Source organism: Sphaeramia orbicularis, chromosome 12, assembly GCF_902148855.1.
Source record: "Sphaeramia orbicularis chromosome 12, fSphaOr1.1, whole genome shotgun sequence".
NCBI lineage: Eukaryota > Metazoa > Chordata > Actinopteri > Kurtiformes > Apogonidae > Sphaeramia > Sphaeramia orbicularis.
Genome location: NC_043968.1, coordinates 70,700,764 through 70,724,424, shown reverse-complemented (window position 1 = coordinate 70,724,424; position 23,661 = coordinate 70,700,764). Strand labels below are relative to the sequence as shown.

Below are 23,661 nucleotides of genomic sequence, written 5' to 3'. Positions count from 1 at the left end.
CTGTGTGGCCCCACTTTGCAAGAAGGACTTCCGGCTTGGACAGGCTTTCCAATGCATTTTATCAGGCTGGACGTCAGAAACTTCCCATCTCCCCAGCCCTCTGGAATGCAGCAAAAAACACAACTTAAGCAGAGCAGCCTGTCAGGGGCAACAATACATTTAATTCTATGGAAAAGTGCTCCAAAAGTCCAAGTCAGCAGCTGTGCTAACACTAGGAAATAATAAACAAGCACAAAGTGAAACACCTGTCAATCACAGTGGAAAACTCCTCTCATACTGCAGCACTTTTTTAGCTTAATATAATATAAACAGGTGAGTTGTATAAAAGGAGATTCACCCCAATCCAGTTGTTATGGAAGGGAAATGAACTACACACCACAAACAACTACCAGTGCCAGCCTGTAAATGTGTTTATTTCTGTTGTTTCTGGTTTTAAAATGGAGGTCTATGGGGACTGACTCACCTCCTCTGTTGGACCAGTTTTAGCTTTGACACTAACATCACTGTGTCTCTGCATCATCACCCCAAAACTACTAAAATGTGATCTTCTTCATGATACTGGCCTCAGCAGTGAACATTGTCATTTGCTTTTTACTGATACAAAACTAGTCAGATTTCACCCTGTGATGCTGTCACCATCAGGTTGTTGTAGGCTACTTGAATTTGTCATAACCTGAATAATAACAAATGGTTTTTCAACAAATCAAACCAGTTTCAAAGCCTACACCCGACCAAACAGACATAGATTCACCGATTAGACTCACCTTTATGGTATTTTAACCCATAAAGATGCAGAACTATTTTCTGTGGTGACATCCAAATTAATTTCTCTCTACATTTAACCACTGTCTACTGATTTTACACCATTTATTATAATTAGGGGTGTAAGGAAATATCAGTTCTGCAATATATCGTGATATCGTGATTAAAAAGTACTGTATTAATATTTTTAGGTATTTATTCAAATGCAGGTATTGTGGAGGTTTATTTTTACCTCCGCCAGGAGGTATTGTGATCACTTTGCTTTGTGTGCGTGCGTGTTTGTTTGTTTGTTTGTTTGTTAGCAACATAACTCAAAAAGTTATGGACGGATTTTCATGAAATTTTTGGGAAATGTTGATACTGGCAGAAAGAAATGATTAAATTTTGTTGGTGATCGGGGGGGGGACCTGTCTTGGCAGAGGTCTGCGCTCTCTGAGTGCTTTTCTTGTTGTTTTTTGGTTTGAAATTTCTTTTTCATTATTAAAAAAAAGCTGGCAAAGTGCCAGGTACCAAAATGTACCCAGTTTCACAGAAGCACCCATTTACAGTTTATGTAGACAACAGGGAAATGTTTTAAGATGCATGATTTCATTTAAAAAAACAAAATATCCCTCCTTTAAGGGTTAACATTCTTACTTCTGGTGTAAATCAATAATCATCTTCTTTGGTGGCGTGTATTGTCGTATTGTTTTAAAACATAAAAACAACAAGGGGCTTGTTAATATCAGAGCACAGACAGGAATATTCTCGGGGTAAAGTGATCTGAATCCAACACAAATGCATCAAACGCGTACTGGGAGTTCACGGTACGTAAACAGCAAATTGCTTACATATATTAACAGGGCCAACAAAAGATAAAAGGACCTGGAACCTCTACAAGCCATTACCTTTGCATGGACCCAATCACATCCAATATGGCCGTCATAAATTAGCACCAAAACAAAAGCAAACTAATTTGCTTTTTCTCATCCCCACCACATGCTTTTGTCTCTTTTCTCTTCCTCCAGTTTCCTCAAGAGCCTATCTTGGAAGAGCCACGAGCCTATCTTGGAAGATTTATGAATATGTTAGAATAGCCTGAGCCAACAGTTTTCAAAGTGGTGAAGTGAAAATAAATTAAACTGGCCCTGTAGGCAAGTCGTGCGCAGAGTGATGAATTAGATACTCATTGGTCTGTCGCTCGATGTCTGTCCCTGTTTTCAATAGAAAATGCTGGAAACACTGTGAGGAGAAAAAAAACACAAACAAACATACAAATCAATTAAGTTGTTTTGGATGACAGACGTCTTGAAAATTGATTTGGACGGTAAAGTGTATCAGTCCATGGTCACCAGAAGTAAATACACTCAGGCAACTGCATCATATTTTCCTTCAATTTGACTCATTTGCTCTTTGTTGTTTGCTATTTATTTCTTGGTGTATTAAGACAAAACGTAATCTGTCCTTTTTAAAAAATATCTTTCTCTAAAGACCCAAACCTACACCGGTAATAACTGTTGATCCATTAATCCTATCAATACATATAAATAACTGGCGTAAAATGCAGTTTGTCATCTTTTCATGGTCATCAGATATGACCCATTTGGGCGTTCAGACTCACAATTTTAACTTGATTGATTTAACATTAAATTCTTAACTTTAGTCAAAACTGTTTTTAGCTTTAATTTTAACTGTCTCTCATTCCCATTTTGATTTCCTTCTTTATTTTTATCTTTTCTGCACTCTCCTCCTGTTTAATGTTTCATTCTTTATGATTTTAATGTAATTTCATGCCTTTGTAAAGCACTTTGAATTACCTTGTGTATGAACGGTGCTATATAAATAAATTTGCCTTGCCTCAGAGGCTCCGTAGTTACCGTGGAAACACTGTCATCTTCTACAGCATTGATTCACCAGTAAAACCCATGAAGTTGGATCAATGACAGTGGATGGAGACACTTGTTTTTATGTAGAATTTATGTTATATTTTGCTGAAAATGTCATGTTTTCTTCATTTTTTTCTGTTTTGATGTAATAACCTTTGAATTTACTGAGCTTTTATTAACACCTACATGGTCAGTACATTAAATATAAGAAAATACCTGAATTTCACAGAAAAAAATACAAACTGATAATCCTATATTATAAAAAGGAAGTGGACTCTGTGTGTCTCGGGCATCACACAAAATCCGTACAGAGGTGACTGCTACAGTTTGGCACACTTACGTATATTTGGTCAAGGAAGAGACTAGTGAAAATGGCAAGTTGATAGGACCAATATTTTGGGAGATATTAGTAATTTTGGAATACAATGACCTCCCAACGGCCAATCATGTTGCTCTGCCCAGAATCAATAGAATTGTCACTGAAGTGGTTACCTAGCAACAGATAAGCAATAGAGCCACGTTGCCATAGTGTCAAATTTCATGTGCAGAAACAGACATGCCAGCTGAGAGGTTATTCAACTGAAAAGACCAGTGGAATTTATGGAAGTAAATCTGTCTCACCAGATTTTGAATTATAAAAGCCACTGAATTTCTAGCACAAAATTTTTTTGGCACTGAAATTAAATATCAGAATTTTTTTTTTTTGGCACTGAAATTAAGTATCTGAATTTTTTGTCACTCAATTTAACTATGCTCATAAATTTAGGATAAAAAAAATTCAGATGCAAAAAATTCAGATGCAAAAAATTCAGATCACACATCCGGGACACCAAGGATAAGCAATCGATTCTATCTCAAGTCGAACTGACAGCCAGCCAATCAAGTTACGTTAGGTTGGTCATGTGACACCGATGCAGGAAGACGGTCAGCGCGGATGTGTGATCTGAATTTTTTGCCACTGAATTCTTTGCATGTGAATTTTTTTTATTCTAAATCTATGAATATAGTTGAATTCAGAGACAAAAAATTCAGATACTTAATTTCAGTGCAAAAAAAAATTCAGTGCTAGAAATTCAATGGCTTTTATGATTCAAAATCTGATCAAACAGATTTACTTCCATTGGAATTTACCAAGAAAGTAAAGGAATGAACTGTATCGGAGGCTTTACAACCCGTCGTTCCCCACAGGTGAATACAGTATTAGAATAAGTGTGTTATGGAAAAATATTACTCTACTAATTCGTCTTCAATAAAGAAAGGTCAGTTCAAGCATTCAGTGTCAAAGAAATCACTTTATTTGGAGCTCCAAGAAAGAGATACCCCTCAGACAAAAGACTGAGACGGTCTGAACCCAAAAATACAAATCACAATGTAGTCTTCTGTCTCTCATGAGAAAATTATGGTGTGTCGAAAGTGTTTTGGTTAGTGCCAGGAATTTACAGATAAGACCCCTGTGAGAAATGTTGGTTTGGCCTTCTACTCTGGACACAACACAGAAGAGGTCAAAACTGCTCGATAATACACAGTGACATGAAAATATCTGAAATAGAGTTAGAAGCCTATATGATACATGAAATATATGAAAATATATATGAATATATATGGATATAAGTAATTTAGTCATTACATACTCCCCCCTTTTGATCAGTCATTGATCACTAAGAATAAACCACAACAGAAAGACTGATGACACACATCCATCCCTACAACCCCATCAAGGTTTAAGTAGAGATTTCATAAACCATCATAGAGGAATGTTTTTTTTTGTTTTTTTTTTTCCAGAGGACAGACTCCTAAGTAATCATCAAGCAAAGGCATAGAAAACAGAGAGATTTTCATATTTACATGTTAACAGGTTTACCAGGTACCACGATAAACAGGCTCATCATCTGAAAAAAAAAAAAAAAGAAATTGTTTAAGGAATATCTGAACCCAGACAGTATCTGCAAACACTTCTGTGCACTTGCTGTGTTTCTGTGGGGTGCCCAATTCAACAGAGGTCATTGTATTTATGGACAGTAAAAGGGACCTAAAGGTAAACTAAATCTCCAACGGGACCGAAGTGCAGCACGAGTTGGGAGTCGGTGAGTTTCACCGTAAAGGATCTGAAACCCATGGAGTTTGATAAATGCCAGTGGAATTTACCAAGAAAATAAAGAAAGTAAAGGAATGAACTGTATCAGAGGCTCTAGAACCCGTCGTTCGCCACAACCAATGGAGTTTGATAAATAACAGTGGATGGAGACACATGGTTTATGTTCAGTTAATGATATCTTTGCTTCAAAACTCACATTTTCTTCATTTTTTTCTGTTTTGAATTACCTCTGAGTTTTCATGAACGTCTAAATCAAATATAGGGAATTAAATATAGGAAAATAAATTATTTACAGGGAAAAATGCTAAATATACAGGGTTATATAATAAATGGTGATAAGTCACTTAAGAAAGGTTAAAGAGAAAGAAAAATTCATCTGGGAACTATCACAAAAATAGCACTGGGTCTGTATGAGTTAAAGCAAAACAAAACCAAAACTAATATTTATGTGGTCCTGCATGAGCTGCACCTCCAGCGCCGTCAGATCAGTACTGGACTGAACTGGACCCAAGCAACAGTTTTCCTCATATTGCACATCTTTGCCCAGAGAACTGATAAAAGCCTGGATCATTTATGAAATGGATTGCTGAGCATGTTGTTTTTTTTTTCCTTCCACTTTTCTCCAACATACTGAAAAACTAGGACCTGATGAAATCTTTCCATGTTGACCTCAAGGTTACTTTTCAATTGGAAGTGGTCAATCAAGAATGAGTTTCCATTTGGTCCGGCATGACCATAAATCTCCCATTTTCCTCCACTCAGCTGCCATTCCTGCCTGGGTGATGCTTTTCCACTCACCCACTTTCTTTTTCCTCTCTGACAGACACGTTGCATCGACTGATTGTAGGTTTCTCTTCTTGATTTTTTTTTTTTTTTTTTTAAATAAAATGTCAGTGTACAGTAATGGAACACATTTTTACAATGACATTTTGCAGCACATTAGTCAAACTGTTGGTCACATAAAGTCAGTTTGTGTATCTAACTCTAACCCTAACGACCGGTTCAATGATGTGGCACTAATATTGTGTCCTAATGGTTTAGTTCAATTTAAAGGGAATCAAATCCTAACATTAAAAAAAAAAAAAAAACTATAGTCTATAAATTACTTTGATACATTGATTTTTTTCCAAGACTTTGTTCAAAATTACTGGTTTTAATGAATTCAGAAAGAATATGTGTAGAATGACAGCAAATGTGTTAACAGTGTAGCCATTTTTAACCAGAATAATTACATTCTGACAGTTCTAATTAATTTGTGGAATCAGATCTGCAAACTGCAAGCGTCAAGCTGGTGTAACGTTTCACTTTCTACCGTGGTTTCACCATTTGACATTTTCAGATGCAGACAGTACAGTTTTAGTTATAAATAGTTATATAGTTACAAGACCCTTAACTTTAATCAGATGTTTAATCTTGTACAACTAAAAGACACCTGAAAAATAATACTAATGTCAAACTAAAATATAACAATTGCTTGAGCGGCCCATTTCTGTCACCAATTATTACAAAATCATGATAATTCTGTACTGTCTGACACATTGTAATTCTATTTCTTATGTAAATATGTGTATAGCCTATAGAGCTTTAGTACTTACTACAATTATTATTTTTTGTATTGTTTGACTTTATGCTACACATTTTTCAAGCACTTTTTCCTGCTGCTGCCTTGACCAGTGAATATCCCCATTGTGTGATCAATAAAGTTTAATCTAATCTAATAGAATATAATATAATAATATAGCCCAGGGTTTCTCAACCTTTTTGGAACCATGCCCCACTAACAGCATCATGAGTCTACTGACACCCTCCATATGCCTGAAAAAATGTGTAGGGTGGGGGTGGGGGGGTGGTGGTACGTAATTCTAAAAGTGACGTGACAGACCTACAGGGTGGGGAAGCAAAATTTACAATGAACATTTAGTTGTTTTTTCTCAGCAGGCACTACGTCAATTGTTTTGAAACCAAACATATATTGATGTCATAATCATACCTAACACTATTATCCATACCTTTTCAGAAACTTTTGCCCATATGAGTAATCAGGAAAGCAAACGTCAAAGAGTGTGTGATTTGCTGAATGCACTCGTCACACCAAAGGAGATTTCAAAAATAGTTGGAGTGTCCATAAAGACTGTTTATAATGTAAAGAAGAGAATGACTACGAGCAAAACTATTACGAGAAAGTCTGGAAGATACTATTAAAGAAGAATGGGAGAAGTTGTCACCCGAATATCTGAGGAACACTTGCGCAAGTTTCAGGAAGCGTGTGAAGGCAGTTATTGAGAAAGGAGGAGGACACATAGAATAAAAACATTTTCTATTCTGTAAATTTTCTTGTGGCGAATAAATTCTCATGACTTTCAATAAACTAATTGGTCATACACTGTCTTTCAATCCCTGCCTCAAAATATTGTAAATTTTGCTTCCCCACCCTGTATATGAGGAGGACAGGCTCCCCGACAGAGCCATCAGACAATCAAATAACCAACACAGATTATCTTCCCAATCAAGACGTCATAGCAACTGCAAAAAAAAGTTTTCCAATACCAGTATCAAATGTGAGCAACCAAACAACTGAAGCCAACTGTAAACTTATGTGGTTCGACACACAAACACCCACACTCGCCTGATTGATTAGCTGAAAATGAAACAACCACCACACTGAAGTCAATCACACACAGCGCGCATAGAACAATAAAGTGATCTTACCTATGGGTGGTATACAATTTGTCTTCTCTTGAACTTTGATGTTGAATGTTTAACAGAAATAACTCTATACAGTCAGTGAAGCCCAGGTAAGCAGGCTAACACTGCGTTTGTATGGGCTGTCAACAGACAGTCACCAATCACAGTGACACTTGATCAACCAATGACTGTCACAGACTGAGGATGCCAAGTTGGACCGATTCTCTTCATTTCAAAATAAATGAACCGATGATTTGAGTGCAATGACACAACAGTTTATTGAAATGTTTATACTTTTTTGACCCTTAACACCAACTATTTTGCTAAAAACCTGCCAAATGTTGTGAAAACCAGCCCAAATCTTATCAGCTCCCCCAAGGCCTTTTTTTTTTCAGCCTAATGTGTTCAAAACAAGTTCAACTGGACGAGAACCCGCCCAATCTGGCAACACTGTGTACCACAGTAGTCGCTAACGCACCCGCATGCATGCATGATAATGTTGTGCGACCTCCCCCCATGTGCTCACACCCCCCTGGGAGAGTGTCTGTGCCTCCCATGGGGACCCCCCAGTTGAGAACCACTGATATAGCATAATATAATATAATATAATATAATATAATATAATATAATATAATATAATATAATCACCTTTTTAATGTTGAGAGCAAAATAAATAATTAATTAATTACTTTCATTTATTAACTAATTAATTTACAGTAAAACTTACAAATTGTATTGAAAGTATGGTTTGTTCATTGTGTCAAATGGATGTTTTAAAGTATCATATCTTATTTCATCTAGTTTACAGGTACATGTACACTCAAATGTTTTTAGATTTGCACCAAACTTCTGCTGTTTCCTTCTAGGATCCAACATTTTAACCTTTCAACACGGAAACCTTAGAAAAAGACATTTTAAAATGAAAATGCATTAGTGTGGATGTTACCTTAGACTACACATATGATATAAAACCACACACAGAACTGAAAATCTAAAAGAAAATACTTTCAGACTCAGCCTTTCAGCCTTATAGTATAATTGCCTAACTCGTAGACAAATGGACACGTTGAATTCAGGTGTTTGTTTTCTAACAGGGTTCTGCGCTACAAAAAAAAAAGACAAATGTCATAATTTAGTTTTCATAGCAATTATGCTTTACGGCTAACGATATAATAGTTTGTTTATGACTTCAGATAATATTTACATGTGCTTTGCATGTGGTTCCTAGCGCAAATATGCCCATTATTTGTGTATTTAAGGAATGTCTGATGTAATTTCTGTGCTAAATCTGTGCTTTTGATCTGAGATGTGCATACAGTTGCTCTTGACACTTTGAGGGCAGTTGTATCTCTTAAAGCTGAAATGGAAATGTCAGAGCATGTCATACGTCTCTCCTCCCCCTCTCCAGGGTTCTTGTAAAACATGTGATTTCTGCAAGAGTCTGCAAAGAAGTGTGTGCATGTCTTCATATGCACACGTGTTTATGTCCAAGCGTGTGCTCGTCTGTGTGCGCGTGCACATGAGTGTGCGACACTAGTACAATATCCCACCAGCTGAGGCCCTAGTGCCACTGCTGCGCAGGGACACATGGCAGCACATGACAGAACAGCTTGAACAGTGCAACTGAAGTCCTTGATTCACCAGCAGCATCCACAGCTCTAATTACACGCTGAAGTAGGATTTTACAGCGTAGCATGAATGAAGTGGTTTGCTAATTTATAATATATTTACAACATGAACACATGTTGGAATATTTTGATATATCGAATATTTTCAGGCCCTTAGGCCAAAAAAATGTCAGTCCTGTAAAACCTGACCCATTAAAAACTTGCCAAAAATGCATTTAAAAAAAAAAAAAACTGAAATGTTTATTAGCCCTTTTAACATAATCCACACAAAAAATTTTGTCATATCATTTTGGTTATGATATATTTTTTGTATCACATTTGATACACTGGGTGTTTTTGGCAATTTTTTGCATACAACAGTGTTAACTTTAGATACAAAAATACATTTTACCAGTAACATTTTGAAAATATAGAACATTTCAGATGAGAAAATATAGAACATTTCAGATGTTTTTACATAAAACCTTTCACACTCTTTTTATTTCCCTTGAATGGCAACCTAATTTCAACATTTTTCAAAATTTTTAACTTTTCAAACGAGTAACAATATAAATGTTCTTCTTAACATAAGTTTTTGAAAATTACAAAAGACTTTCCTACAAAATGTGTGTTGAACGATTTAACAATAGCGGCCATAAAGAAGGCCTTCTACCGGCTGTAGTAGAATGATAATCCACCAGGGGGCAGAAAACACGTATTGGGTCACATACAACAAGTTTTTAAGGAAATAATTGATCTTGTTGAAAAGATAGAGGTCTCAGAACCTGACGTAGCAAATATGATACAAAGGGTTTTATAGGGTTAACTTTCATCCATCCCACTGGTGTCTTGTGCGGGGGAAAATAGACAGCAAAGTAATCACCAACTTACTTTTACCCTGACTCAACTTGTGTGTCTATGTCGTACGTGCAGAACAACTGGCAATAACTCAGCAGCATCTACCTCCACCTCTCCAAACTGCCTGCCCCGCCTCAATCCAACAATTGCTTCAACATGCAATTTCAGCGTTTTCCTTTTTCAGGAGGCAGGAACACAAGCCCTGAATGCCAGGTCCATTTTTATAGTATGTAATTTATGCTTTTACAGAGAAAACAGCACCTGCATCCATATTTGCTTTTTCAGTATACAATATGATTAAGTGTGTTCCTTCAAAAGAAACGCTATACGAAGATGTGATGAGAAGCACGAGTCTTGTACAGTTACACAGTGGGGGTGGGGGGGTGTTGCTATTATTAATATATCAAAGTCTAAAGTTGTATTTAATTAGTTGTATTCTAAAAAATTATCTTATATTGTGATAATTTCCCTTCCACATCAATTATAATGACATATATAATGACATATTATATTGAGGGTTTTTTTTGTTTTGTTTTGCTTTCATTCTCAAGGAAAATTACAAATAGTTATATTTTACTGTTAATAACTTTTTCTAGCTTAAATGTTTCATATTTTGCAAGTTTTGGATATTCTACCTACAGATTTCAATAAAAAAATATGTTTTTTTGGTAAATGTTTGTCATATTCTGACCATAAAACCACACAAATAACTATTTAATGATCTATTATTATTATTATTATTATTATTATTATTATTATTATTATTATTATTATTATTATTATTATCTGATTACTTGAAACTGCTCAAGGAAGATGTGCAAAATACCACAATATTGAATCCACAGGGATAACACATTCTATTAATCTAGCACTTTGGGACTGAATGAAAAGTGCTTTATAAATGCAATTTATTATTCTTATTGTTATTATTATTATTTGAGCTGCCTGTTTATTCATTACGTTTAATTTAGTATTATGCTCTTATACTTTGCCTCTTAAGTATCAGTTTTCTTTTCACTTTGTACAAGTTTTCAAAGGGTTTTGTTAAACAGAAAAGAATAATGATTTCACATTCATTGCTATAATTATCTGAATCAACTAATACTTTCATCCATGTCTCTCCACCGTACATCTGCTCGTACTGTGTATGTTCCTAAAATCAAAAGAAGCTCAGTGAAATGACATTTAATAACATTTCAGTTAAACTGTTCTAAATTATTATTGTAATATGCAAATACTTAAATAGGATTGTATTACAAAAATTTTGCGCAATAGTCGTGTCTGACAACACAAGCCACTCCGTTCTAGTGTTGAGAATATATATGGTAATGTACAATAATCTACTCAGCACAAACAGAAGAACACATTATCCATTTGAAGGCTAAGTACCTTTCATTCACAACTGTAAAAAATGCAAACATATTCCAAGAGCTGAGAATAGCTCCCGTGGTACATGTTATCCTCCGTCAGACCCAACACACACTCACACTCTGTCAGACACCTAAAGAGCTTTATGCAAAGAAATGAAAAGTGGATAAATAGCTACTTTAGCTGCACCTTTGCTTCACAGTCGCAGAGAAAGAGCCCTTGTGTGAAATGGGCCAACACTGCAAATCCTGAAACCATGTGCCCCCTCAGTATTACGTATCCAGCGATAGGACTGGGCAGGCTTGGACTGAGGGGAAATTGGGCAATCTTCCAGTTCAGAGGTCTTTGGTTTTGTATCATGGCTGCAACGATAACCTCCAATGGTAATTTAATGCCCCCATTGAAGTAATGCACTTTATTGCACCAGTGGATTAAGTAATGATTATTTTGCGAAATTGCGGCCACACAATGGTCAATTAATCTTTAATGAAACTGTAACTTATGAGGCAGAGCGTGGCATTGCAATAAGCAGGCAACTGCTTGCCAAGGCAGTTACAAGCCTCAGTTGCGGTCTGCACTCCCCATCTATCACCATGTAAAAATAGCGCACGTTAGATAGAGACACAATAAAAAAAAAAAAAAAACGGCAAAGTAACAGTTGCAGAGTCTTCATTTTTTAGCATTCATGGAATAGTTAAAGTCCTATATCTTCAGTCTTCAACATACGGGGAAAAAAAAAATACATTAGGCTGTGATGTATGCAATGAGATTAAATGGCATTTTGAGGTGCTATTTATTTAGAGTAAGCCAGGCGTAGGGGTTGCAGGGAATTATGTGCACTGACAGAGCATGAAGTTGGAGGTTATCAAAGAGCTGCAACAGAATTCCAATATGCACCTTTCATTTCATCAGCAACTCTAATGACTGGAAGTTTAACTACGCACTTATGGATCTAGTGTAGAGCGGCAGTGATTATTTTTGTAATGGATTAATTTATTGATTATTGTCTTTGATTTAATTTCAATAAACAGGCAGAAAAAAAGGGTAAAAATGTGAAAAAGACGTCTGAGTCTGAAAATGACTACTTGTCCTTTATTCCAGAACCAGCCTAAACAACAACCACAAAAATTATAAATTTAAAATGATATATATAAATATATATTTGCAGAAATAACAACAAGAACAACAATATCCACACACAAATCCACTATTTTTACAATCTAAAACTTTAAAACTCATTGACCTTGTGGAATTCAAAACTATTCAAATACTGTATAAAGCAACGAATAACTTACTGTCAGGCAATATTCAAGAAATGTTTTATGAAAGAGAGGGAGGCTATGATTTAAGGGGAAAGTTAAATTTAAAGATTCATAAAGTACGCACTGCGTTAAAAAAGTTTCTGTATCACCATCTGTGGAATAAAATTGTAGAACAAATTGTGTGTGGAGATTAAACAAATATCAAAAATAATTCAGTTTGAAAAAAGATATGAAAAAATGATTCTTGAGAGGTACAGTATTTAATAATGACAATGAGGCCTGTTTGTTTATGGATGTTGTACTGATAAATCTGCTGTAATTATTGAAGAAAATGGTTGAATTGTTGAGTCTGTTTGTATGACTGTACTGCCATGATCATATTGTTGTGTGTAATTCAGTTACTGCATTATGTATTGGTTGTCGTTCGAAGCTAAAATTAGGAAAATAGTATTGTTTGATTCTTGTATCAAGTTAGTGATAAAGGTGTAAAAGCACTGAGGGGTAGGATTAAATAAGTGTATACGTTTTCCTACTCCTTTTCGACCATGCAAAATTCAAACTTGTATATGCTTGGAGATAGATTCTGACCATTTAATTTTTTAAATTTTGTTTTATTTTGTTTCTTTGCATGTTCGAAATAAATAAATAAATCAAATCAAATCAAATCTACAAATAAAAAACACGTCCAATGACATCTATAAACAATATGTGCACTGCAGTCTTCAACGCATTTGGATCCAACATACTAAGAACTGATAATAGAACTAACATACAACTGAAAAAAATAGAGAAATATTTGTGAATAAGTGATGGTTCCAATGTAGAAAAGTGAACATATAGACATTTTCTGCCTTTTCATCCTCATCTCTTCCCTCTACTTTCCATGTTGTTTGTGTTGATCCTGGCATCATGTGCGTCACAATACGTGTCCGTTGAAACATAACAGTGGAACCAGTGTTTAACAGCAGAGAAATTAAGGAAATAAAGCTATGATTCAGGAAAACTGGAATCAAATGATTTCTTACTCAAGTCAGTTAACCCATAAAGACCCAAACATCCACTGGCGACCAAAAGCATCTGCTGTTATAAAATGGTTAATAACTTCTGAACCACTAAACCTATCAATACGCTGTAATATTTGGTATAAAATGCAGTTTTTCATCCTTTCATGGTCATCAGATATGAACCATTTGGGCGTTCAGAAGCTCTGTAGTGAACGTGGAAAACACTGTCATCTTCTACAACATTGATTCACCAGTAAAACCCATGGAGTTGGATCAATGGCAGTGGATGGACACACTGGGTTTATGTTCAGTCAATGATATTTTACTGAAAAAAAAAAAAAATGTATTCTTCAGTTTTCTTTGTTTCTGGTATATTAACCCTCAACAATAATCTGAGCTTTAACGAACACCTACATGATCAGTAAATTAAATATAGGAAATAGCTGATTTTCCTTGGAAAATGCAAAATACAGAGGATAATATTACAATAAATGATGATAAATCATTTAAGAATAGTTCAATACAGAGAAAAAAAAATTCTGGAACTACCACAAATGTAGGAATGGGTCTTTATGGGTTAATCAATTAATTGTTTCAGCTCTAATTAATATCTTCAGGGTGATTTTTACTATTTGCAAATTCATCCCACAGGCTGGATCGGAGCCTTTGGTGGGCTGTATGTATGACAGCCCTGATACAGACAATGGATACAGAGTGAGTAGGAACAAATGTAGCTGTAGCTGAAATAATTAAAACACAACAGTGGAACCAATGTTTAGCCACAGCGAAATTAAAGAAACAAAGCTTAGACTACTGGAATCAAATATTTTTTTATATAGATTCAACAGCAGAGAAATTAAGGAAACGAAGCTATGATTCAGAAAAAAAAAAAAAAAAAAGGAATCAAATGATTTTTTACTCAAGTCAGTTTATCAATTAATTGTTTCCGCTCTAATTAATATCTTCAGGGTGACTTTCGCTATTTGCAAATTCATCCCACAGGCTGGATTGAAGCCTTTGGTGGGCTGTGTTTGACACCCCTGATATAGACAATGGATACAGAGTGAGTAGGAACGAATGTAGCAGTAGCTGAAATGGTAAAAAATAAAGAAATATTTATGAGTAAGTAGTCGCTTTTCCATTGACCCTCAAATTGTGCAAATATAACTTGCGCATTAAAAATTTATCTAATGGAAAAATGGAAACAATTTCACCAAAAGTCTCATTTTTCGATTAAAAGTTTTTGCGCTAGGACGAAGTGGTTTTTCGGGCATAGCACAAATGGTATTTCACACAAAACTGCAATGGAAAGACCTTTTTACCTCCGCCAAGGACGTTATGTTTTTGCCAGGGTTTGTTTGTTTGTTGGTTAGTTAGCAAGATAACTCAAAATGTTATGGACGGATTTTCATGAAATTTTCAGCAAATGTTGATACTGGCACAAGGAACAAATGATTACATTTTGGTGGTGATCGGGGGGGGGGGGGATCTGCCTTGGTGGAGGTTTGCGCTCTCCGAGTGCTTTTCTAGTTTGGCAAGTAGAGTCAGGTGAATTAAAAAAACGGATGCTGATGTACGTTACAACAAGCGAAGAAGAAGAAACATGTCACAGTATGTGTGGACACACCAGGAAACTCAATCATTTTTTAATTTAGTACGAGATAGAGGGGTTATACATAATAATAATGAATATATCTGTAAATCAACACCATATTTATGTTCGTCACCATGTTTATGGAATGACTTCTCGTGTCATCTCGTGAAAATACATACACAAATAATCGCATTTGTGATTTAATGGAAAAACCGACATTACACACGTCTGTTTTTTTGACATTTAGTAAATATCGGTAAAGTTTTGCACAGATGTCCAATGGAAAAGCAACTAGTGATGGTTCCAATGTAAAAAACTGAACATAGAGACATTTTCTGCCTTTTTTTATCCTCGTCTCTTCTGTCTATGTTCCATGTTGTTTGGGTTGATCCTGGCGTTATGTGTGTCACAATAATCGTGACGCACAACAGTGGAACCAATGTTTAGCAGCAGAGAAATTAAGGAAACAAAGCTTCGATTCAGGAAAATTGTAACGGAATAATTTTTTAAAATCGATTTGAGTCGATAAATCTAGTGTGTTTCTCTGTGTCTGAGCCACATAATATAATCTGTAGCTTTATTGTCCACTCGCCCTCAGTGTTTTCAGCAAAGCCAGAAAAGACACAAAGATAAATGTTTTGATTCTGATTAGTTTCTCGATTCGCTTCTGGCCTCAGGGCTTCAATTCTCTCACTCATTCCGCACTGTGCTAACACATGTTGATGGATTTACTTTTATTGCATGACATCATTTCTACACCGACGTGGGAGGACGAGACATCATATTTCCAATAGTTGAGTACGTGCTCAATGGGAAAACGCAGAGCAGAGCAAAAGAGGTGAAGAAACAGGAATGAGGAGAATGATTGATGGAGTGAACGAGAGTGAAAGGATGATTGGGGACGAGTCAAGGGGCATGTGCACGAGTGTGGCAGGAGTAGGAGTGAGTGTAATGAAGGAAGACAGAGGAGATGTATACAGAGGACAGAGAGAAAGAAAGAGAGGTGAAAAAGAAAGTGGAAAACAAGAGATCCCAAGGCTGATAGTGCTGAGCTGACTGTCATGTCCTGAACTGTTTCTTCTGCAATCTCTTGGCAACAGCACATTGATAAGAAAGAATATCTGTGTGTATGTGTGCTGATGGTGAGGTTGGGGATATGAGCTATGGTGAGACAGAAGAGGGAAAAAATAGGGGGGGGGGGGGGGGGGGACTGAGGCACTCTGTGTTATTGTGCACCGGCCGCTGGCACCAGCTCTGTCAGCGAGCAGCGTTGATCCGTGAACTTGCCATCTGGATTCTCCCACAAATCACATTAAAGTTTCAAGCCCAGGAATACATCAAGCTAAATGAATATTGGATCCAGGGGCCGCAGACAGGCCTGATGGAGAAAAAGCCCCGTGCAACCCAACTCTTTGTGGTCAGATATGATCCATCCATCCCTTTACTCCACCCCACCCTCTGTCTGGTCCCTTCAACGCTGATGAGGTGTGGAGGTGAAGAGCTACACAATCAAATGGGTTATTATATAGTAGAAGGAGCTGGAGAATCTGCATAGTTCAAGTGGTGCTGAAGGACTAAATCTGTTTGCATTTAAACTCTCTCTGACTATATATTATACTCACTTTTTACCGCAGTAAAAGGACATTATAGGCTGTTCCAAAGTGCTCGGAGGTTTCAGACATCCAACCAGCTAAAATGCTTTGGAACGCCCGTCAAAGCCAGAGGTCCTAGTTGCAAAGTGGGGCCAGATCGAACCACCCCAGTGTTTTTCAACCTTGGGATCAGGACCCCACGTGGTGTCGTCTGGAATTCAAATGGGGTCGCCTGACATTTCTAGTGATTGATAAGAAAAAAAAAAACTTACTAATAAAAAATATATGGTGAGTTGATAGAGACGAGCACAATCCATAAAAGACATGACAAACTGTGAAGCTGAAACTGAAGCACTGTGGTACTGTTTATCTTTCAAATGTTCATTGTGGTCAGTTTTAGATGCTGCAGCTCTTTCATAATTCATAGATTGAATTATTGTTTGTTCAGTATTAATTGTCAGCCTTGTAAATCCAAGCTGGACTGACTGTACATATCCTGACCAAGGAAAATAAAAGTCTCACTTTGTGCAGTAATCTACACCTGGCTTTTCTGTCTCCGTCCATAATAATATACATTATATAGACTAAATGTCATCTGTAGTGGCAAGTTACATATATTCCATATAACTTTACATATATTCCATATTCCATATAAGATTATTTGAACTCTGAACTGAGTATTATATAAGACTGAGGTTTCTATCCTGTTAGAGCTCACATAAGAGACAATGACCAACTGTATGTTCTTGAACACTCATGCAGACGGCTTGCCTCTGTACGATGGTACCTTGGAGCTCCAATTAAATTTACAGGGTGGGGAAGCAAAATTTACAATATTTTGAGGCAGGGATTGAAAGACAGTGTATGACCAATTAGTTTATTGAAAGTCATGAGAATTTATTTGCCACACGAAAATTGACATAATAGAAAATGTTTTTATTCTATGTGTCCTCCTTCTTTCTCAATAACTGCCTTCACACGCTTCCTGAAACTTGCGCAAGTGTTCCTCAAATATTCGGGTGATAACTTCTCCCATTCTTCTTTAATAGTATCTTCCAGACTTTCTCGTAATAGTTTTGCTCATAGTCATTCTCTTCTTTCCATTATAAACAGTCTTTATGGACACTCCAACTATTTTTGAAATCTCCTTTGGTGTGACGAGTGCATTCAGCAAATCACACACTCTTTGACGTTTGCTGTCCTGATTACTCATATGGGCAAAAGTTTCTGAAAAGGTATGGATAATAGTGTTAGGTATGATTATGACATCAATATGTGTTTGGTTTCAAAACAATTGATGTAGTGCCTGCTGAGAAAAAACAACTAAATGTTCATTGTAAATTTCACTTCCCCACCCTGTATACTGAAATGACACTGATTGCCTGAAATGACCTTTTATTATTTTAAGGATGAATGAGTAGAGTATTATTTTTTTCCATAACACATCTAAAATCAATGTTTATTTGCAACATAGTATAGCAGACTATTACATGATCAAAAACTAATTAGTTTCAGCAAAAAAAAAAAAAAGTGTCCATTTTGAATGTCTGGGGTCGCCAGAAATTTGTGATGTTAAAATGGGGTCATGAGCTAAAAAAGACTGGGAACCACTGACCTACCCCAACCTCTCAGCGAATCATCAATGTCACATTAACAAAACAATGGTGCCGCACATGAGTGCAAGTTTGCAATGAAAAAAAACTTCTCAATGTATAATTACGTCATCTGTCGTTTTGCCTTTTCCATCTCGTTTGTGAGAATACCGGACTGTTGACAGTCAAAATGCCTTTGCAGGAAAAAAAAAAAAAAAAGCAAATAGAAGCTTACATCTGTGATCCTTCATATTTGTTATTTATGTTCAACACAGATTGTCTGAAATGCTATGAGGTGGGATGTAGTCAACTCCTGGTGGGATAAATCCTACCTCCCAGCACTTTGAAACGGGCTAGTATTAACACTGGTGCATTAATTGACCAATTCAGCAACATACACTGACTCGCGCATTAGCCCAAACAAAAAAATAAAACAAAAAACATAAATAAAACATGTAATAAATAGAAATATTTAGCCAAATCTGCAAGAATGGTTTGCAGACTTTACCTGCAACCACCAACCTGCATGTAGTAATTTAGTCATTTAGACCATTTTTGCAACTAGGTTTAGCAAAAGCCATGACACTATTTGTAGAGCAGCGCAGTTTCCAGTGAAATCCAGCCTTTGCGGATGTTTGGTGGATTACAGGCTGTGCACTGGCACCGGTTCAACAGTCACAAATGCCATACAATCCTTTTGTAAATGTGGTCTTTAGTGTTTATCATCTGTAAGCTGAAATATTTGCAGGTTCTGTACAACTGTAGCATTAGTTCCAGATGGAGGCTATTTCATGTGCACTTTGTTGAGTTTCATTTCATTTATGAAAAAATACCTCATTCACCTTATTTTCACTCCAGAAACCCCTGTAAAAGTCAATATTCATAATAGCTTCATGCTAATCACATTTATTGGTGATCTTCACCACCTTCTACAAACTCTAACATTAGTTACATTTCCCATCATGCTACAGCTGATCAAATACACCCAAGGTTTTGTCACAGTGGGGTCAGCAAAGTTGTTAGCAAACTTTATCTACCTCTGAAATAATGTTAAAATAGCAGTTACATGGTAAACACTGATAACTTTTCAGTGTTTTCTGACATCTAGTGGACGGTTCAACTGATTGGGGATCAGGAAGATGATCAACAGGATTATTGGACAATACTTGGTTTTAGATTGCAGCCCTCTTTATTTATTTATTTTTGTATTTCTTGTTTTTGAGTTTAATGAAGCAAACTGACAGCATACACTGAATGTAAATGGCTGATTTCATGCTGTTAAAATGTTAATAAAAATATTGTGGGGAAAAAAAAAATAGCAGTTACAGTTATTGTAGTTTAGTTACCAGCTGACAACCGAACCCAAATCTATTTATTTACATTAGTTATTGTGTTATTTGTTACCATGGTGATAGTTGTTCAATACTTTACAAACATGAAGACTTACATTGTTTATGGAGTATCCAGGGTTATATTGTTGCATATGTTTAGGAGATAATAAGGAGTCATAATTGTGGAATGTACAAATATATAATTAGAGTCTATATGACAAGGCCTTGAACATGATTCATGTGTACAGTGTGAAATTAATGCTTACTTTGCCTTTCAGTCTTGCTGCATTATGTTGATTTTGCATAAACGGATTTCTGTTTTCACCTTTAGGTGAAAATAATACTTGAGTGGAAAAAAAATAATGCAATCATTCATCATTCAATAACATGTTATGTTCTGGTTTCTGGCCACATATTTTCTGCTGAAGTACTGTTTGTGCTCCAGTAAAACCTATTAAGAAAATATTGCCTCACCAAGATGCTGTTTCATACAAGAAGGAAAAAATCTATTTAGTTCTTTTCCAATCCAGTGGCTTGTAGAGGTAGGATTTATTTTCCGGGCCTGAACTGAAGAGAAAGGCTCTGATGTTAGCTGTCCAAGCTTCAATTCAATGAGATCTCCTGGGTGAGATATGGATTGGCCTGCAGTCCAAATATTATAAATACCTCGCCAGTGGTGAAAGTGAAGAGGTACTTTCAGCTACAGCCCTAAATTGGCGTCTCCATTAACTGCGGCGGTTGTCATTAGCGTACAATTAGTGAAACGCTGTGAAGTTGAGTTAACTATAAAAGACAACAAATGGAAACACACAGCAACAGAGGAAATATGTAAAACACATAAGAAAAGCATCCACAGGTAAATAGATATGGTGCTAAATAAACCAACACAGGAGAAAAGAGCAGACATCAATCACTGTTCCACTCTGTCAGATCAGGAGTGACCAACCACAGCTGAGCACCGAGCTCGGAAGTTTTACGAAAATAAATGGCTGGAAAAATAAATGCCTGTCATAACACACAGTAATCTTAAAAGGGCAGCCAGCCATTTTATTCATTTCTACATTCTAACAGCACTTTCTCCTATTGTCTATTTTAATTCTTCAGTAAGGTATCTGTACATAACAGGGGGTTTTCTCCAACATTTTTAGTGGCTTTAGGGCAGGGGCCATCATCTATATTTGTCCAAAAGCCAGAATGTTTCTAAGGAAATGCAGTAGGAACTGAAAAAATAGGTCTAATTAGGCTATTATCAGTGTCTGAAATTAATATCCAGCCAAGCACTTTTTTGTTACTGCCCAGAATGCGTGGGTATGATTTTGACATTAATTATTAAAATACTGCAGTAAACCTACTTGAAAATGGTCACAGAGGTGCTTGGTTGAACAGGAACATTGCGAAGGAGCAGAGTACAACGGGATAAGAATTTTTTTCCTGTGCTTATGTTGAAATAAATTGCATGGTACTGTGATTTTCCCATTTAATTATTAAAAATGTTGTAGTAAAAATAAACAAATACAAACTTCCTAGTGTAAACCTTCATGGCCATTTTTAGTATAATGTACAAATTTACGAGAAGCAATTAAATGCGCCATGTTTCTGTGCAAAAGGAGGATGAACAGCAGAGTTTAGGAGCTGAAAATGAATGAACGTTCTGCACAAGCAAAAGTCTAAGAACACGGAAAGAGAGAGGAGGATAGAAACAGAAATATGGAATGTCATACATATATAATTGCAGAATGTGGCAGTTTGTAAGAAATATTAATCCAGTTTAATTGGTTTTGAGTAGTGGAATGTCCTATTTTTTTTGTTTCTGGAGTAATCAAATATAAGAAGAAACGTTGGTGCTTAACCCTTTGAATCCGTGTATCATTCGTTCTTTTCATATTCAATTAAGAATGTGCAATCAAAAAACGAAAAAAATGACTCATTTCATTATTCATGTACAAATTAAAAATCAAAAAAACGAGTTATTTTTCATTCTTTTGATTGAATGCACAAATTAAAAATCAGAAATAAGCAAATGGACGAAATGTCAGGTTTCATGTTTACATTTTTGATATTCGATTTGGTCGGACATCAAAAATGTAAACATGAAACCCAACATTTAGTCTATTTGCTTATTTCCAAATTTTAATTTGTGCATTCAATCAAAATAAGGAAAAACAACCCATTTTTTGATTTTTGATTTGTACATGAATAATGAAATAAAGAGTTGTTTTTTCATTTTCCGATTGATGATTCTCAATTGAATATGAAAAGAACGAATGATACACAGATTCCTTTGGTCCTCGGCCATTTTTGTCCTTTTTTTCCTCAACTTTTTTTTTTTTTTTTCATTTGGTGATCATTTTGGCTGTGTCACAGCTTGTGGCATGAATTATGGCAGGAACTTTTCTTTTTCGTTATTGAAATCCAGTGTCTATTACTCTTACATGTCTTTTATACTCTGTATTCATGCACACACACACAAACCTGCTGTAAAATCATTCAACAATTTTTTTCGGCTTTTTTTTTTCCTTTTCCTTTTAAATCTCCTAAACAACTTCAGCCCTGCTCAAAACTACCACAACACTTGAAAACACTGTGAATACACTTGGAAGATGAAACTGAGCAATCTGGATGAACTCTGGGAGTCCTGCTGGGCTGCTTTCTTTCTTTCTTTTCCATTCCAGATGACTTCATCAAAAGGTTATTTGAGTCGTTGCTGAGACGTATGGATTCAGTCCTCTAAGCTCATAGGAGTCATACACCATAATAATTATTTTTTCCACGACACCATTACTTCATGTTCTGATGTTACTGTAGAATGTTTGTGTATTCAAAACAAAGTATAATTTCTACATTTTGTATGTGACAAGACTTTTGTCCAAGCAAAATCTGACCTTTCTGTTTTATTAAATGATAAAACTCAATGAATGATACAAATCTTTATTGTGGTATAATAACCATACTCTAGGGGAGTTTGACTTTCATATAAGCCATTTCTGATTCCAATTGATCAACTACAAGTCAAGTTATCATTTTTTGTTCCTGCAACTTGGATAAGCGAGAGAACTTTTGTCAGGTTGTGTATATACACACTTTATTTTGGGCTCTAGCATTGTAATTTAATGTTCATTCATGGTGATAAGTGTGAACGCCGTGTATGTCAGATTACTGTTGTATCCAACTGTTTCATTGATTTTAAACATGAAGTGAAAATAAGCAGAATTCGATGTGTGCTTCCCACATTTTTTTTTTTAAATCCCACTTGATGGAGACATTTTTTAAGCACATTATGTCTGAGTAAAAACCTCCCATTTATCTGTTTCAGGTCTTCAGGTGATTTTCCCCGAATACCTGCAGGAGAAATTTGTCCAGTCAGCTCTGAGCTACATTATGTGCAATGGAGAGGGGGAATACTTGTGCCGTAACAACCAATGCATTTGTCAATGTGCTGACGAGTATCCCCAGTGCAACTGTCCCATCACCGACATCCAGATTATGGAGAACACCCTGTTGGGAATGTCTGAATCCTGGGCTGCTTCTTACAAAGACTTTGAAAACTCTGGTGAGCTGAAAATATTTCAACATCTCTTCATTTTTTTTTCTCTAGTACCTTACCTGCATTCTTTATTAATCCTGCAATAGTGTTTCTTCATTTGCCCAGATACTCTTGATGATTCCACGGCTCAGTCTGAGAGAGAGTGGGCAGGTTGGGAAATATGTTAAGTTGGATTCGTGGCGGTTGCATGTCTGCAGTCTAGCAAATAGAGATGTAATGGCACAAGGCTCAGGGGGAAAAGCAGGGTTACATAGAGACGGCTGTAATCTCTAGATAAGGTGTACTGGGTGACATGAGATAAGGACTATTTGAGGGACTAGGTGGACTCTTTAGAAGCTGTATCATGAAGAGGACCTTCAATAGGCTAGTGAAGCCTCTGTGAAAAGGCTCCACAATCAATTGATCCTACAGCATGGATTCGATTATGGGAATTTGTAAGACACATTGTGAACATCCAGCCAGAACGCTGGAGGAGGTACCTGACATGTGGAAGTGGGGTGGG

At 36.1% G+C, this 23,661-nt stretch overlaps 1 protein-coding gene across 1 annotated transcript in view; it reads left to right on the top strand.

Annotated features, from left to right (window-relative positions):
• Window positions 1-23,661, top strand: part of brinp1 (bone morphogenetic protein/retinoic acid inducible neural-specific 1) — a 312,756-nt gene that overhangs the window by 264,655 nt on the left and 24,440 nt on the right. The window contains exon 6 of the mRNA XM_030150062.1: window positions 22,929-23,165. Within this exon, the coding sequence (XP_030005922.1) occupies window positions 22,929-23,165 (237 nt within the window). The remainder of the gene's footprint in view (window positions 1-22,928; window positions 23,166-23,661) is intronic.